We start from the raw sequence: 18,715 nt of genomic DNA on the forward strand, positions 1-18,715 counted from the left end.
ATCACAGTTCCACCCACTCATCAGCAGCATTTCTCAACTTTCTGTCCCCAGGACCCACTAATCATTTACAGCTTGTTGATGGTTATTTGAACCCAGGGTCAAGGTGAACACCCCCAGTTACACAACAAAAATGTATCAAGGTTTTGTTTAATCAATTGCATGTGTTTCAGAAAGTCTGTATAAAATTCTCTGCAGTGGCAGATCATAGCAAGGGATGGTTTAACAAAATGAAGGCGCTCATTGCAGCACTGCTTTTGATCACACTGCAGTATTCGTGTGCCGTGAGTCCCACTGACTGCAGTGCTGTTGAGCCGGAGGCTGAGAAAGCTCTAGACCTGATCAATAAAAGGCGACGGGATGGCTACCTTTTCCAATTGCTGCGGATTGCTGATGCCCACTTGGACAGAGTGGTGAGGAATTGCCAATGGCAGAGCTGAGTTGGGAGATTATGCACGGGGGCAAATGTGACTCTACCCCCTAGGCTTACTGCTTTGCACAATGAATGGCTTTGGTCAGAGTTTTTTGTTTGGCTTCTGTGGCTGCTCTAAATTGTTCTTTTTTCCTTCAAACTAACATTTGTTATTAGTGTGCCCTCAACTATGATTCGATTTGTGGGTACGTATAAGCATTTATGCTGAGCCCAGTTACATGCCAGAGAAACATTAATGCTGCTGAGCCCAGTTACTGCCAGAGAAACATTAGAACAAACTATGGGTCTTGGCCTCCAGGAAATAATAATATGCTGGCACATACAGGCAAACAGTGTAAGTTACTAGGATAAACTAGAGAGAAGGAAAAGTTTTCTCAACCTTCCTAAGGCTCCTAACTGAGCCTGAAATAAAACTGGTAGACAAGGCCAGGCACGGTGGCTCACGCCTGTAATCCCAGCACTTTGGGAGGCCAAGGCGGGCGGATCATGAGGTCAGGAGTTCAAGACCAGCCTGGCCAACATGGTGAAACCCCGTCTCTACTAAAAATACAAAAACTAGCTGGTCATGGTGGCATGCGCCTGTAATCCCAGCTACTTAGGAGGCTGAGGCAGAAGAATCACTTGAACTCGGGAGGCAGAGGTTGCAGTGAGTTGAGATCGCGCCACTGCACTCCAGCCCGGGTAACAGAGCTAGACTCCATCTCAAAAAAAAAAAAAAAAAAAAAATAGAAGAAAACATACAAATTTACTTAATCCAAGGTTTACCTGACACTGGAGTCTTCATAAATGAAGACTCAGATATCCAAAGAAACTGGCCACTTGCATACTTAGAATCCACTAAGGCTGTGCAGAATACAGAAGTGTGATGGGACAAAAGGCTGTAATCTAAGAATCATAGACTGAAAGAAGGACCCAGCCAGGCCTCTCTGTTTGAGTTCTTCATGGCCTCTCTGTGTGACATTTCTTGCTCCCAAGTATGGGACAGGATCCCTTTGGAATGCGGATCTGAGGACCTACTACCAAACAGAGTAGGTCAGAGAATTTCTTCATGGCCAGCTCCTACAAAGAAAGATGCAGGGGGAAGGTTAGATTCATATTTTAGGATTTATGGATGCTTTCAGGGAGAGGGATTCTACCGTCTGTGACCTGCCCTGGAGAAGATAAATTTTAGTTTCTATGGCTTGCGTTGGGGGCGAAAGCAGAGTAGGAGAACAAAGGGCAGAAGGTCAGACAGATCTGGCTTCTGAGGCCCTTCCCATTTCCTTCAGTTCAAAGGACTCAGCATGCCAAAGTACCATACTTTGAGGTACCATGTTCTGAGCCCCAACAACAGCCAAGTGACCAAAGGAGTGGTAAATGTACTGGAGCAGTTTAATGAGGGGAGATCTAGTAAGACTGGATGGGAAGAGGCTTCTGCTGTGTAATGACGCATGGGTAGGATTTGAACAGGTCTGGGTAAATGTGTTCCTGGTGAATTCCTGGCACCACCACTTCTAGGTGGGTATGGAATCAGGAAGAAGGGTGTTAGGGAGCCATTGAATATAAACAGGTGGGTTCCAGAAGTTCCATGTGGGCTCTGGAGCAGGCATCAGGTGGGAGCCAAGCCTGTGGCCTTGTCTTGAGGTGAAACAAGCTTATTGTCTTCACTTAGATTACACGCCTACCTAAACTGGACTAGAGGAGCTGATAGACATTATAGAGAGACATGAAGCCTGCCTCTAAGCTCCCCAAATAACCTACTCTCCCTCTGATGGAAAAACTGAAATTAGGGAGGCCAGACAAGGAGTACTACAGAGGACAATTTACCCTTCTGAAAGTATCACAGAGGGACACACTGTGGGTTGCAGAGAACAGGTGTGCAGAAGTTTAGGATTCAACCAGTAACTCAGTGACCATTAGTCCCATGCCAGGCTCGTTGACACGTTAGGGTGTAGGATGCATCAGCACAGAGCTACCTCTGAGAGCTAGCGTAGAAAGCGGGTGGATGGGGAGGGGTCCTGATGTGCCTGGGGAACCTGAGGCAAGAGACAGGGACATGAAGTAGAAAGCTATTTATGTGTTCAGGAATGAAAGAACAAGGGTCAGACCTGGGTAGTGGGAGACAGGGCAATGAGACTGAGGAATAGACATGAGAGACGTTGCCAAGAAAAACCGTTCAGGGCCTGGTAATGGATAGCAAAAGCAAGGACAAGTAAGACATCTCGTAGGTTTACATGTTTTACCCCAGATTCTAAGGCAATATGTTGTTAGTGGTGCCACTGACAAAGACAAGGGAATTGGAGAGGGCAGCTGGTTTGTAAGACAAGAGAAAGGATTTAGCTTTGGGCAAAGCGACATCAAAGCAGAAAATCCCATGATTAGTAATAGAGGGGAGCAAGAGGACACAACTACAAGGACAGATTGGAGGCCCTGATGAGGTCGTCATGACTTATACTTCTAGGCGTGTATAGGTGATGACGCCTCCACTAAACCACCACTGCCATTTAGTGATAGCTTCTTAAAGTTTATGGTCAGAAGACAAATCAGGACCACTTAAAAAGATTTGGAAATAACTCATTGAAGCTATGTATTGGAATCAATAGATCAAATGACACAAAGGTAGGGCATCTGCAAAGACAGTGAGAGGAACAGGAATTCTGTTTAAGTAATAAATATATAGCTTTAATAAATAAATAAATAAATAAACCCGCTAGGTTTCCATGTGCTACTCACATGTTGCTTTTGGCATTCCTCAGGAAAATACAACTGTGTATTACTTAGCCTTAGATGTGCGAGAATCTGACTGTTCGGTCCTATCCAGGAAATACTGGAATGACTGTGAGCCACCTGATTCCAGACGTCCATCTGAAATAGTAAGTAAAGAGGGCACCTTCCCTCTGCTCTTATCATTCTTATTTTCCATCTACTCTGTTCACTCAGACAATGCCTGGGCTAACACAGTAGAAGAGAAAGGGCAGCTTTTGCCTTGAGATTCATAAAGATGATGTTAACCTTGAGCAATACTCTTGCGAGTCTTTCCTGGGAACCCAGTTCAAGACAACTCAGCAGGGCATGTGGTCCCATCAAAGAGCATAACCAGCTGTGAGTCCTTGGGCAAATCATCTAATAACATCCCTCCACTTTGGTGTTTTTTGACTGTGAAATAAGAAGTGGGTTTAGGAATTCATGGACTCTAAGGGCCTTCCACTCTTGACAGTTTACAGGTATGAGAATCTATGAACTTGTAATTGTGTCCTATGAACAATGGTCCTATTTTCAGGAACAGCTGAAGGAATTACTTGCAGTGAGGAATTGGGTCTTGTTCAGCACCTAGGATATATGCTGAGGAATAAGATCTGGCTTTGCATGTGGGAGGTGGGTACTCAAATGCCAGGCTCTCTGACGCAGGTGGAGAACATGAAGATGAATAAGCAGAGATTCAAGATTTCATTTCTAGAAAATGAGAGGTTCACACTCCTGGGACTTTCACCACTTTTTCCCTTGAAAATGTTTGGGGCATGGCCATGATGCTTTAAATAGTTTCTCACTGGTTCTCCTGAGGATTTTGAGTGCCAACAGGATGCAGCACACAGAAACTGACTAAGAAAATGCAGGGTTTGAGACAAGCTTTGATGAAAGAAATGTGTTTTAAATGACCAGTAGGAGGGTGTTGCATCACCTTTTTGCTCTTTCATATCCGACCTGAGGAAGGCAGGATGCAATGACTCAGCAAGTCCTCAAGAGCCTCTTTCTTACAGGTGATCGGACAATGTAAGGTAATAGCTACAAGACATTCCCATGAATCTCAGTACCTCAGAGTGATTGACTTTAACTGCACTACAAGTTCTGGTATGGTAATCTGTTAAATTGCTAATTAATTCTTGATTAATACAAATTCAATCATACAGTGGTATTTGTCTCATCTATGTACATATGTATTCATATATATTCAGATGTATTCATGTACATCTATGATGTACATGAAAGAAAAGCCTTCATAGACTCCATTATTATTCATTCTCCAGAGAATAGAAGGGAGACAAGTTTCCCTGGTACTGGTACACCTTCTTTTAAAGAAATTCAACACATAAAAATAGAGATTTAGGAGAGGTAGGTTAGCATCATTATAGATATAGGCTTTGGAGTCAGACTTGCTTTAGCTTGAGTCATCATCTGCCAGTTGTATGTATAGTCTTGGGAGGAAGTAAAGTCTTGGGACTATGAAGTAAAGATTATGACACTTTCTATTTAAGACAAAATAATTGACTCATTGACTCTCAAAGAGGTTAAATGACTTGGCCTTGAGAACAAAGCCAAGATATTGTGAAGATGTGACACTATCCCAGAAGTATTAACTCTAAATTCCATAGCTTATTTATTTACTTATTTTTATTTTTGAGACAGAGTGTCGCTCTTGTTACCCAGGCTGGAGTGCAATAGTGTGATCTTGGCTCACTGCAACCTCTGCCTCCCGGGTTCAAGCAATTCTCCTGTCTCAGCCTCCCAAGTAGCTAGGATTACAGGCATATGCCACCACATCCAACTAATTTTGTATTTTTAGTAGAGATGGAGTTTCTCCATGTTGGTCAGGCTGGCCTCAAATTCTTGACCTCAGGTGATCTGCCCACCTTGACCTCCCAAAGTGCTGGGATTACAGGTGTGAACCACCATGCCCGGCCTCCATACCCTTTTAATTTACATTTTCAAAAAGAATTATCACAGGTTTCCTTTTTAAAATAGCAAGTCCAAATATGATATTATATACAAAAATGCAAGCTACTGCTACAGGAGTTTGCATTGAATAAAGGATGATCTGTATCTTTTCCTCTCTCTGGGCAAAATTCTATGTTAATGCTCTGTCTTCCTCCTTGGCAACAACAGGAAGAACTTATTAAAATATTAGTGGCCTAGGGCAGTGGCTCACATCTATAATCCCAGCACTTTGGGAGGTTGAGGCCAGAGGGTTGCTTGAGCCCAGGAGTTTGAGACTAGCCTGGGCAATGTGACTCAACCCCATCTCTATTATTTAATATATATGTTAATATATATATATATCATATTAATACATAAATATATGATATATTATATAATATAAAAACATACAATATATTATATAATATATAAATATATAATAGATATTATATAATAGGTAACATATATTTATATATTAACAAATGTCGTAGTTGTCATATTTATATATATATATGTTAGCACTTTATCAGTGGTACTGGTGAAAGCATCATGAGTAGGGGTCACAACATAGACATGGGGATCAGAAAGACTCGAAGGAAGAATCAGCAGTTTAGTTCAGTTGCCAAATGGCTGATTGATCTTGAAGCAGTTACTTAGCTCTTCCAACCCTCAATTTGCCCATCCTTAAAATGAAAGTTATTGTCATTCTTGCCACAAAGCCACCATTAACATTTCCAGCCCTTTACTGTGACACTGCTATCTTCTTTCTCCAGTCTCTTCAGCACTGGCCAATACCAAAGATAGTCCGGTCCTCATAGATTTCTTTGAGGATACTGAGCGCTACAGAAAACAAGCCGACAAAGCCCTTGGGAAGTACAAAGAGGAGAATGATGACTTTGCCTCTTTCAGAGTGGACCGAATCGAGAGAGTTGCAAGAGTGGTGAGTCTCCACTAAGGTTCAGCTGGAGTCTGAAGGCCCAGACTCCAACCTGGCAGCAGGAACTGAACGGCACACCCTCTCCACCTGCCTCAGTTGATCAGCTGCCTTTTAATTTGTCACTTTTGGGGCCATAAAAGACAGGCAGCAGGTATTAAAAAAATACCAAAAAATTGACTTCCTCAAACACTTTTATTTTTAAAGGGTGGGTAGGGGACTGGATGTCTGACAGAGAGGGAGAAAATCTAAAGAGGAAACAGGGAAAGAAAGAACATATGAGGGTTGTGTCATTACAAAATCATCCAATACTAACCTTCTTGTACTATGATGGAAAACTGAAGTTCAGAGAAACTACCTCACCACACCCAGTAATGTGCCTATAGTTAGACGGTTCCCTGCTCTCTCTGCAAGGACCCAAGTGCTTTCACCCAGAGCTGTCTTGTAGAGCAACTGGTTGACATTTGCTATGCATTCAGAAAATGCAGCGTTAAATAGATTGTGTTGCATACAAGTGAGGAAATGAGTACCATGCAGTTGCTCAAAGAATGTTTGGACTCATGCACACTGGAGTTTGAAAACATATTGGTACAGGAAAATGCAGGTTATAGAACAGGACTTAGACTACGGACCCTTTTATAAGAAACACTTAGATCTACCTGTGTATGTGTAACACATCTAGGAAAACACTCGAAGAGGAAACACATCAAATAAATGAGAATGAAAACTCTGGGAAGAAGCTGGAGTGCAGGAGGGGTGATTTTTCACACTCTACTTCATCATGAATTTATTATTTGAACATTTTCAGTGCAATGGTATTCACCTTATCACTTAGGTGACACATTTTTAAAAGGCAGAAACCGTTTTAAAAAATGACACATACTGGTGATTTTGAATTCTCATACTGCCTTAAAAAATATTGAATGGTAGTTATCTACTGCTTTTCTTTTCCTTTTTCTTTCTCTGTTCTTGAAACCATTTTGATCCCATCTGTTCTAGAGAGGAGGGGAAGGAACCGGTTACTTCGTGGACTTCTCTGTGCGGAACTGCTCCAGACACCATTTCCCCAGACACCCCAATGTGAGTATAAGAAATGTCTGTGATCGTTGACTAGAGTCACAGAGAAAAAAGAAAGAGAAGAAGAAGGAGAAGGAGAAGGAGAAGAAGGAGAAGAGGAAGGAGAAGGAGAAAATGGGGAGGAGGAGAAGGAGGAAGAAATGTCTGTGAAATACAAAGTATCATCTGGGAAGCACTTAGCACCTGCCAGGCACTCTTCTACATGATTTACACATCGGATAACTTATTGTTTTGTTTTGTTTTTGAGATGGAGTTTCGCTCTTGTTGCCCAGGTTGGGGTGCAATGGCACGGTGTCGGCTCACTGCAACCTCCGCCTCCCGGGTTCAGGTGATTCTCCTGCCTCAGCCTCCTGAGTAACTGGGATTACAGGCATGCACCACCACGCCCGGCTAATTTTTGCATTCTTAGTAGAGATGGGGTTTCACCATGTTGGTCAGGTTGCTCTCAAACTCCTGACCTCAGGTAATCCACCCACTTCGGCCTCTCAAAGTGCTGGGATTACAGGCGTGAGCCACCATGCCCGGCCTATGATAACTTATTAACCCTCACACTACCATATGAGATAGATACTATTTTTATCCCAAATTAACAGATAGGGAAACTGAGGCACAGAGCACATAAGCAAACCATAAGTACATGATTTTATAATATACATGATATATACCTAAACTTAAAACTAAGTTTCTAACTCATTAGGATTAAAGGCTTAGTTAGAACTATAGCAACTCGTACTAAGACCCTACACCAAGTGGTATTATTAATTCCACATCATCACACTCACAGGTATCCCACTTGACAAATGAGGAGGTAACTGAAGCTCAGCAAAGGAAAGGTCTTGCCGATGTTCACAACCAAGCTGAGATTAAAACTTAGTTATTCTCATAGAAAGTCCAGTGGGATTTTTCCTCGAATCATTTACAAATAGATTCCCATGTACCTGCCGGAAGTCATTATTAATACCACCTGGCATTTGCATGGTGACCTACAGTTAAAGAAACACCTCCACATCTGTTATTGCCAGGTCAGAGCCTCATGAAAATCCTGCTGACAAGGAAAAGCAAGTATCTGCCTACATTTCCCTGTGACAAGGGGACCTAAAATTAAAACCACTTACCTAAGGGCACTTAGCTAGAGAGTGTTAGGAAATGGAATTTTAATTATGATGCCAAATCCAGGATTTTTCTGAGGTTTAACAACACATTCTCCCTGGTCAAAAGGGAGAAACCATCCATTAGTACCTTTGTTAGCTGTTCTAATATCCACACTGAGCCAGGTCTAGAATCCTTCTTAGTGGCCGCCAGAAAAGACACCTCCCTCCCCTACTCCTATGGCTAGCAAACCCTTCATGATCTTGGTGTGGATAATGTAAACCCAGAGCTGAAGAGGAGGCTCAGGGGTAAGTGTTTTACAGCATCCTCTCATTTAATTAATCCCTCCCACAGCCTGTGAGTACATAGTATTATCCCCATTTTACAATGGCTGACTTTCAGAAATCTTTTGTAACTTTCCCAAACTCAGACAACTAGGAAATGGAGAAGCCAGGATTAACATAGGTCTCTCTGATTCCCAAACTGTACTCAGAACCTCAATGCTTAGCAATTTCTTCTAGCAGACAGCCATCCTCTTGTCCTAGTCGATCTTTCACAGGTGGGTTTAGGAGCATCTGGAGCACAGGAGTGCCAGCCAACTGTAGCCCTTGTACCTGGGTGGAGTCAGCAGACACTTGCCTTGACAATGTCCATGAAAACCCATCTTCATGCTATACAGATGCCCTCCTGTCCAACATTTTCCTCCAAGGGACCAGCTGAAGTTGCAAAAATCCCTCTTTGACACCATTCCTCATTGTCCTAGGCACAGGCAACTCAGATCTCCAGGGCAGAAGGGTTGGCCTAAAGGCAAGGCAGCAATGATGTGGTTTTTCCTCACCACCACCCATGGGGAAGCCCAGTGCTGGTGCCTGCTCATGAAAAAAACCACAGCAACTTGAGTGATACCCTTCACCACCTGCACTTTCCCCAAAGTGTTAACAAGGAAAGATTGCTGAACGACTGGTGGGAATATCTGATCATATTACCCTGATTTTTCTAAAGCACTTCTTCCTTTTCTGAATGTCTGGAAGCTAACTCTGGCTGGTCATCTTCACAACACCTGGACAGCTCCTCATTCCTTTGCAGGTCTTTGGATTCTGCAGAGCAGATTTGTTTTATGATGTAGAAGCCTTGGACTTGGAAAGCCCGAAAAACCTTGTCATAAACTGCAAAATCTTCGACCCTCAGGTGGGTTATCTAAGCAGACTTTGTCATGGCAGTGCCAGATTAAGTGACATATGTACACAAATAGTGTTGTTGGTTCCTAAAGCTCTATGTGTGTGTGTGTGTGTGTGAGAGAGAGAGAGAGAGAGAGACAGAGACAGAGAGAGACAGAAAGAGAGAGACAGACAAACATGCAAGAAAAAAGATACAGAGAGTATCCCACAACTGGGGAAAGGAGTGCGATTGCCAGATTACACAAAAAGTATGAAAACTTTTCCAAGAATTGGAGAGGGGTAACAATTGGCAGAAAATTAAAATCATGTCCAATTCAACCAAACTTGAAGGAATTTGAAAATGCTCCTTGTAGTCGGGACTCTAGTGCTGAGACTTAGTCATTCCTAAGCTTATATTATTGGGCACAGAATCTAAGGGGAATAAATCAGCCTCAAATTTATTATGTAAATGTATATAAAATAAGATGCAAAACCATATTGTGCAACTGTCTCGGAAATCTTTGGTCTATTTTTTACATAAGTATGAAGATTTTCTTTATGAAATTTTTCATATTGGAAACAAAACTTAAAATAATCCAAACATCCAATCCCAAGTTTAAAAAAAAGAAAAAGGAACAAAGGGCAGGATTGTCACCATGAACGTGGCTCTGTCTTTTTTTTTTTTTTTTTTTGAGAAGGAGTTTTGCTCTTATTGCCCAAGCTGGAGTACAATGGTGCCATCTCGGCTCACCGCAACCTCTGTCTCCTGGGTTCAAGTGATTCTCCTGCCTCAGCCTCCTGAGTAGTTGGGATTACAGGCATGTGCCACCATGCCTGGCTAATTTTGCATTTTTAGTAGAGAAGGGGTTTCTCCATGTTGGTCAGGTTGGTCTCGAACTCCCGACCTCAGGTGATCCGCCTGCCTCAGCCTCCCAAAGTTCTGGGATTACAGACGTGAGCCACCACGCCCGGCCTCTGTAGCTATTTTTTAAAAATTAAACTCTGAACAAGGAAGAGAGAGAAGAGGTCAAGTGTTCAGCCTTTAGGAGTAAGGGATGTTGATACCATCAAGCCTCAGTTAAGAATATCAGTTATAAGGCACTAGTTTTCCAGTGTTGGTCTACAGATGGGTACCAGGTCATAATATTGTTTCACCACTCTGTGTAGTGAAAATGAAAAAAAAAATGAGGATAATGAAGTTTTTTATATCTAACATTTATCCATCTAAAGGACAATCCTTTACTCTGATATTGTGTTTCTGGCTCTTTTTTTTTTTTTTAATCAAAATTTCATGCCAGGCTGGGCGTGGTGGCTTATGCCTGTAATCCCAGCACTTTGGGAGGCTGAGATGGGTGGATTACTTGAAACAAGCAGTTCAACATGGTGAAAACTGTCTCACTAAAAATACAAAAATTAGGAGCCTGGGCAAAAGAGTGAGACTCTGTCTCAAAAAAAGAAAAAAAAAATTAGGTGGGCATGGTGGCTTGGGCATGTAGTCCCAGCTACTTGGGAGGCTGAGGCAGGAGAATTGCTTGAACCTGAGAGGTGGACGTTGCAATGAGCAGAGATTGTACCACTGCACTCCAGACTGGGTGACAGAGCGAGACTCAGTCTCAGAAAAAAAATCGTTTCTTTTGTGAAACAATGATGGTGGTAAATGATAGTTGTTTATATTTTAAATATCAACTGGGCTAGATAACGATTTGAGAATCTTTTTTCATAATACTTTTTAAATTGATTTGTGGAATCTATGATCTGGGAGCCACTGGTGTAAATCAAGTCAAGTATCTAACATCTTCTTTTATGTTACATGATGATAGGCACTTTTCTGTGACCTTTTCCAGGAACATGAGAACATCTATGGTGTACCGCCTCATTTGGGACATCCCTTCCACGGGGGTGGGCATGAGCATTCTTCTACCACCAAGCCTCCATTCAAGCCCCATGGATTCAGAGATCATCATCATCCCCACAAGCCACATGAACGTGGACCCCCACCTCCTCCAGATGAAAGAGATCACTCACACGGCCCTCCTCCACTATTGCCCATGTCCTGCTCAAGTTGTCAACATGCCACTTTTGGCACAAATGGGGCCCAAAGACATTCTCATAATAATAATTCCAGTGACCTTCATCCCCATAAGCATCATTCCCATGAACAACATCCCCATGGACACCGGCCCCATGTACACCATCCTCATGAACATGATACCCATAGACAGCATCCCCATGGACACCACCCCCATGGACACCACCCTCATGGACACCACCCCCATGGACACCATCCCCATGGACACCATCCCCACTGCCATGATTTCCAAGACTATGGACCTTGTGACCCACCACCCCATAACCAAAGTCACTGTTGCCATGGCCACGGCCCACCACCTGGGCACTTAAGAAGGCGAGGCCCAGGTAAAGGACCCCGTCCCTTCCATTGCAGACAAATTGGATCTGTGTACCGACTCCCTCCTCTAAGGAAAGGTGAGGTGCTGCCACTTCCTGAAGCCAATTTTCCCAGCTTCCCATTGCCGCACCACAAACACCCTCGAAAACCAGACATTCAGCCCTTTCCTCAATCAGTCTCTGAATCATGTCCAGGGAAGTTCAAGAGTGAGTTTCCACAAGTTTCCACGTTTTTTACACATACATTTCCGAAATAAAACGTGATTCCTTTGAAGAGGAAAATGAATACATTGAATTAGAATCATACATAAAATGACCAGTAATTGTGAAAATTACAGTTCTTTTTGACTTACTTTCATACTGAAGATGCAGCAAAATGTGAATGGGAAAAGAGATGGCCTGAGAAGAGAGATCAAATGGAAAGGAGAGGAAAGAACTCAGTGCTGCCAATTAGTAGTTAATTCTGTCACTCACCACTACATCACTTGAGGCAAATCTATGCCACTCAGAATCTCCTTCTTTCCTGGACTTAACTCTAATTCTAGAGTCTCTGTTACTGCTTGAGCTATACCTGGGCATACCAATAAAGTATGGTATTGAAACTATTGTTATCATTTATTTCATTTTATTTTCTAAGTTCCAGGGCACATGTGCAGGGTGTGCAGGTTAGTTATATAGGTAAAAGCATGCCATGGTGCTTTGCTGCACCTATCAACCCATCACCTAGGTATTAAGCCCAGCATGCTCTAGTTCTTTTTCCAAATGCTCTCCTGCTTCCCACCCTCCCCCTATTTATTATTATTAAAGTGACCTAAATTCTCTCCTAATGATTATTACTAGGCATCTAAATTTTCTTTTGGAAAAATAAGTTCTACATTCAGTCATGAAGCAAACAAACCTCTGGCTATAAATTGCAAAGAAGCTTGCTAGCATGAATCATGAAATGTGCACAAGAAATGTCACTTTATGCTCAGAACAAATTAATTTCTATTTGAGGATGCCATCCTACTGGCCTAGTGGGAAATTTAACCCCAGTCCTTCTTGGAGTCCCCTTTTCCTGCCCTGCTACTTTCCACACAAAGTTGGGCCACAGTTCTAGAATCTCACACAGTGCCAAGCTGTCCAGGTGGTAGGAAGCAGGATAGTGACTATCCCTCAGCCAGGGTGACTGTTGGTCCAATGATCATCATCATGAGTGATAGCTGTCATGCTCAGGGATAGTCACAACCCTGTTCACATCACTCTTTCAGTCTGATTTATCTGCTACTTCTGTAGAAAACTGGGGGTGTAGGAATGTCTGTACACTAGCAATGGACATGACTGCCAAGGTATGGCATACGGCTACTCTCTCCCTGGGATCTTGCTGTCTTCCCAGCTGCATGCCCAGAAAGCAGGGCAGAGGTCTCCTCTGCCTCAGAGACCCCTTACCTCACTCTTCTCCTTATACCTTCTCCCTCAGCTAAGGACTCTCTTGCTAGTCTCAGGTAACTTCACTTTATTTATTTTTAGGGCCAGAAGACTTTTTCCACACTGTACTCCTCTTTCTTTTTCCTCCTCAAATCAGGACTCAATCATTTGAAACAAACTAAAAGAATTCAGATTCTGTCTCTCTTCCAACTACAATAGTGATACTCAAAGTATTTCATAATCAACATGACCCAAGCACTGACCAATCAGACCAGAAACAACAACCTATCAGAACAGTTGCCATCCATAAACAACCAGCGTGACCACACTGGCAGGTGCAGCTGAATGTGGCCCTGCAGAATGACATTCCTCCTGGAGGCATGGACACCAGGTCAGCTGCTTGAACAGGGAGAGGAGAAAGGTGAGACCCATGGAGGGCAAAAGATACAGAGGTTAATAACTCAGAATGTATCCTCCCACAGAAGCACTGGAGTAGGGTCCAATAATTTACAAAGTACTTTCATAAACTTTGCTTGAGTTAATGAAAATATTCCTTGGAATACAGAGGAGTTGAAGCTCTCAGTTTACTTCAGTTAAGTGCATTCTTCCTATGCACACCCGACACTGCAAGGGAATAATGGGATAAGAAACCATTCCCACCCTGGGACGGTACGTTCTACTAGAGGTTTTAGACAATACATCATGCTTTTCTAGACTTCTTTTTGTTTGTTTGTTTTCACAGAGTCTTGCTCTGTCGCCCAGGCTGGGGTACAGTGGCGCGATCTCAGCTCACTGCAACCTCCACCTCCTGGGTTCAAGTGATTCCCCCGCCTCAGCCTCTCGAGCAGCTGGGACTACAGGCTTGTGCCACCACACCTGGCTAATTTTTGTATTTTTAGTAGAGACAGGGTTTCACCATATTGGCCAGGCTGGTCTCGAACTCCTGACTTCATGATCCACCTGCCTCAGCCTGCCAAAGTGCTGGGATTACAGGCGTGAGCCACCGCGCCCGGCTGCTTTTCTAGGCTTCTTATGTCATCCCAGCTAAAAAGTGTGTCAATATTTGTTTACAAATATTTCATAAACTTTCAAAGGTGATGTTCACAGAAGCAACATAATTAATGCCTCTTCAAATGTCTAAAGCCCAAACTCCTCATTCTTCTCCAGAAAAGCTCTCCCACTTCCTAACATCTGTCAGTGGCAATACCATTCTTAAAATCCTTCAGGCTAGAAATATTTATTGATTTTCCCTTTTTCTTCATCCCCAATTTATGCTATAACAGAAAACACTTTGTTTGCTTTGTTCATTAAAGCACTTGCCACACAATAAGGGTTTAAGAGATGTTTGTATAATAAGCAGGTACATTAAACATTTACTATGAGTCTGAAGATACGGCCGATCACAGTGGCTCACGCCTATAATCCCAGCACTTTGGGAGGCTGAAACAGGTGGATAACTGGCCAACATGGTGAAACCCCATCTCTACCAAAAAATACAAAAATTACCTGGGCATGGTGGCTCACGCCTGTAGTCTCAGCTACTCAGGAGGCTGAGGTGGGAGAAATACTTGAACCCGGGAGGCAGAGGTTGCAGTGAGCCAAGATCCCATGACCGCACTTCAACTTGGGCAACAGAGAAAGACTCTGTCTCCAAATAAATAAATAAATAATAAAAATTAAAATTAAGTTGTTTAATATATTTTGTAATTTAATCTTTACCAACAGCTCTCTCATGCAGAAAATATCACTGTATCAGAATAGGCCAGTTGCTGGAACAAACTCAGTGGCCTAATGATGGAGAATTTGATTTCTCTCTCATGTTACAGGTCAACATGGGTTCTCAGCAGATGGCCATCCAAATGGTGATTCAGGGTTCCAGGCTCCTTTTGTCTGGGGGCTCTGCTCTCCCCTTGACCTCAGAATTGTCCCTTGGATCCTCTGCATCCAGCCCACATGGGGAGAGAGTGGAGGATCATGAAGGTGGTTTCTGTGGGCCAGGCCTGGAAGGCGCATGTATGATTTATGTTCACATTTCACTGGCTAGAACTCAGTCATATGGCCACACCTAATGCAAGGGAGATGGGGAAATGAAGTCTGCCTGTACTCCAAGGAGGAAACGGACATAGGTAGGGAAAATAGGCTGTGCAATCAACCATTTCTTAGGGAAAGAAGAGAACCAAAGAGGTTGAATTACTTGCTTAGGATCTTGCAGTCAGTAAATGTGGGACTGGAATTAGAACCTTGATTGGCCTCTGCCACAGCCACATGCCGTCTTCTTGATGACACTGCCGGTGATGGTGCCCAGGCCTGTTTCTGAGTCTTCACTGGAAACACTTGCTGGTCAGCCACTACCATTCTGGTCTACTTCCCCCTGGACAGTGCTCCCTTATGCATTTCTTCATCCTCCCAGTGTTCAGCTTCCACATTTCTGTTTCTCCTCCTTTCTCTCAACCTAAGAACTTCACAAAATCTCTTCCATTTTTCATATTTTCCACACAACTCCCCATTAAAATCTGCCTTCTTCTGTGACTATGCACTTGAACCTATTTGAGTCAGGCAGGGATTCTTAGACACCTTTCCCTAGTATTAGAGATAGTTTATAAGAACTAATCACCAGGTCCTGCACAGGAGTGAATAATTACCTCATTCACTCCTCAAAAACACCCTGTTAAGATATCATGATTTTCCACCTATTGCAGGTGAGAAACCTAAGCCTCAGAAACTTTATGTGACCCTGTCTTCCTTGGGATCACATAGGTAAGTAGCAGAGTTCTGTTAGAATCCAGGTTGGACTTACTGCCAAGTTCATGTTCCTGCCCCACCCCTACAATAGCCCCATTGGCTCCCACTGCCCCTTCTTCTCCAGGGAGAATCAGTTGGCAAATTAGATTGGCAAGCGATCCTAACAGCAACAAAACTTCAATCTTTTATGTTTGTAAGACTTGAAGACACACGTTTACTACAGGAAAACACATGTCTCTAACCTACCTTTAAAATTCCTCTCTCCAAATAGTCTAACACTATGAAAAAGTTTGCTTAGGCTTGGTGAATGCAAAACACCATATCCACTGTAGGGGCAAAAGGTGCAACGCCCTTCCTCACCCATCCTCAGGGCCACAGCTGACTTACCTACAACAAACGACAGGTAGGCAAGAGAAAGCAGAGCATATTTATTTATTCAATCCAAGTTTCCATAACATGAGAGCCTTCAGAATGAAGGCCCAAAGACCCAAGGGACAACTGTCCATTGCTAAGCTTAGATTCCATGAAGACTGGACAGCAGCGTGATCCAACAAAAAAGAAAAGATCTGATAGTAATAGACTATCAAGGAAACCCCACAAGGCCTTCAGTTGGAGTTCTCCACGGCCCCTCTGTGGCATTTCTTGCTCCCACTTACGGTGCAGGACCCAATTGTCATGCAGATCTTAGGACCTACTAGCAGACAGAGTAGATTAGAGAATTTATTTTATGGCCAGCTCCTACACAGAAAGTCCCGGATGATAGGTGAGAGTCATATTTTAGGTTTTATGGCTGCTTTGGGGCAGAGGGATTCCTTTTTCTCTGACCTGCCTGTGGGAAGAGGAATTCTAGTTTCTATGGCTTGCCTTGGGAGAGAAAGGAGAGTAGGAGAACAAAGAGTGGGAGCAGGTCAGACAGATCTTGCCTCTGAGGTCCTTTTGGTTTCCTTCAGTTCAATGGGCTCAGCATGCCAAGGCACCATACTGTGGGGTATCCTTTTTTGAGCCCTAAAATATTCAAGTGAACACAGGAGTGGTAAATGTACTGGAACCATCTAATGAAGGGAGATCTAGTAGGATTGCATGGGAGAAGCCTTCAGCCAATGTATTAGTCTGTTTTCACGCTGCTGATAAAGACATATCTGTGACTGGGCAATTTACAGAAGGAAGAGGTTTATTGACTTACAGTTCCACATGGCTAGAGAGACCTCACAATCATGGCGGAAGGTGAAAGGCATGCCTCACATGACAGCAGACAAGAGAAGAGAGTTTGTGCAGGGAAACTCCCCTTTTTAAAACCGTCATATCTCATGAGACTTATTCACTATCATGAGGATAGCACAGGAAAGGCCTGCCTCCATGATTCAATCACCTCCCACTGGGTCCCTTCCACAACACATGGGAATTCAAGATGAGATGTGGGTTGAAACAGAACCAAACCATATCATTCTGCGCCTGGCTTTCCTCAAATCTCATGTGATCACATTTCAAAACAAATCATGCCTTCCCAACAGTCCCCCAAAGTCTTAACTTACTTCAGCATCAACTCAAAAGTTCAAGGTCCAAAGTCTCATCTGAGACACGGCAAGTCCCTTCTGCCTATGAGCCTGTAAAATCAAAAGTAAGTTAGTTACTTCCTAGATACAATGGGGTTACAGGCATTGGGTAAATACACTCATTCCAAATGGGAGAGATTGGCCAAAACAAAGGGGCTACAGGCACCATGCGAGTCCAAAATCCAACAGGGCAGTCAGATCTTAAAGCTCCATGATCTTTGACTCCATATCTCACATCCAGGTCACGCTGATGCAAGAGGTAGGTTCCCATGGTCTTGGGCAGCTCTGCCCCTGTGGCTTTGCAGGGTACAACATCCCTCCCAGCTGCTTTCATGGGCTGGCATTGAGTGTCTGTGGTTTTTCCAGCCACACGGTGCAAGCTGTCAGTGGATCTACCATTCTGGGGTCTTTAGGATGGTGGCTCTCTTCTCGCAGCTCCACTAAGTGGTGTCCCAGTAGGGACTCTGTGTGGGGGCTCTGACCCCATATTTCCCTTCTGCATTGCCCTAGAAGAGGTTCTCCATGAGAGCCCCACCCCTGCAGCAAACTTCTGCCTGGACATCCAGGCATTTCCTTACATCGTCTGAAATCTAGATTGCAGTTCCCAAACCCCAATTCTTGACTTCTGTGCACTTGCAGGCTCAACATCACATGGAAGCTTCCAAGGTTTGAGGCTTCCACCGTCTGACACCACAGCCCAAGCTCTACATTGGCCCCCTTTCAGCAATAGCCAGAGTGGCTTGGATGCATGGTATCAAGTCCCTAGGCTGCACACAGCACGGGGACCCTGGGCCTGACCCAGGAAAACACTTTATCCTGCTAGGCCTCCAGATCTGTGATGGGAGGGGCTGCTGTGAAGCCCTTTGAAATGCCCTGGAGACATTTTCCGCATTTTCTTGGGGATTAACATTCGGCTCTGCAGCCGGCTTGGATTTCTCCTCAGAAAATGGAATTTTCTTCTCTATTGCATTGTCAAGCTGCAAATTTTCCAAACTTTCATGCTCTGCTTCCCTTATAGAACTAAATGCTGGCCAGGCACAGTGGCTCATGCCTGTAATCCCAGCACTTTGAGAGGCTGAGGCGGGTGGATCACCAGAGGTCAGGAGTTTGAGAGTAGCCTGGCCAACATGGTGAAACCCCGTCTCTACTAAAAATACAAAAATGATCTGGGAGCAGTGGCAGGTGCCTGCAATCCCAGCTACACCAGAGGCTGAGGCTGGAAAATTACCTGAACCCAGGAGGCAGAGGT

At 43.7% G+C, this 18,715-nt stretch overlaps 1 protein-coding gene across 1 annotated transcript; it reads left to right on the top strand.

The window, feature by feature from the left end:
- The first annotated feature begins 175 nt into the window (after nucleotides 1-175).
- HRG (histidine rich glycoprotein) lies at nucleotides 176-12,370 on the top strand. The gene is made up of 7 exons (XM_054480032.1): nucleotides 176-410; nucleotides 3,166-3,282; nucleotides 4,168-4,258; nucleotides 5,875-6,041; nucleotides 7,035-7,115; nucleotides 9,288-9,389; nucleotides 11,203-12,370. The coding sequence occupies exons 1-7, from the start codon at nucleotides 228-230 to the stop codon at nucleotides 12,019-12,021; spliced, it is 1,560 nt and encodes a 519-aa protein (XP_054336007.1). The 5' UTR covers nucleotides 176-227; the 3' UTR covers nucleotides 12,022-12,370.
- Nucleotides 12,371-18,715: the final 6,345 nt, after the last annotated feature.

This window comes from Pongo pygmaeus, chromosome 2, assembly GCF_028885625.2.
Source record: "Pongo pygmaeus isolate AG05252 chromosome 2, NHGRI_mPonPyg2-v2.0_pri, whole genome shotgun sequence".
Taxonomy (NCBI): Eukaryota; Metazoa; Chordata; class Mammalia; order Primates; family Hominidae; genus Pongo; species Pongo pygmaeus.

What these genes read in the sequence shown, in the direction of transcription:
- HRG (XM_054480032.1), top strand. Translation starts at nt 228, where the DNA reads ATGAAGGCGCTCATTGCAGCACTGCTTTTGATCACACTGCAGTATTCG. An exon ending in ATGCCCACTTGGACAGAGTG is followed by an intron (nt 411 to 3,165) that starts GTGAGGAATTGC and finishes GGCATTCCTCAG; the next exon opens with GAAAATACAACTGTGTATTA. An exon ending in ATTTCCCCAGACACCCCAAT is followed by an intron (nt 7,116 to 9,287) that starts GTGAGTATAAGA and finishes ATTCCTTTGCAG; the next exon opens with GTCTTTGGATTCTGCAGAGC.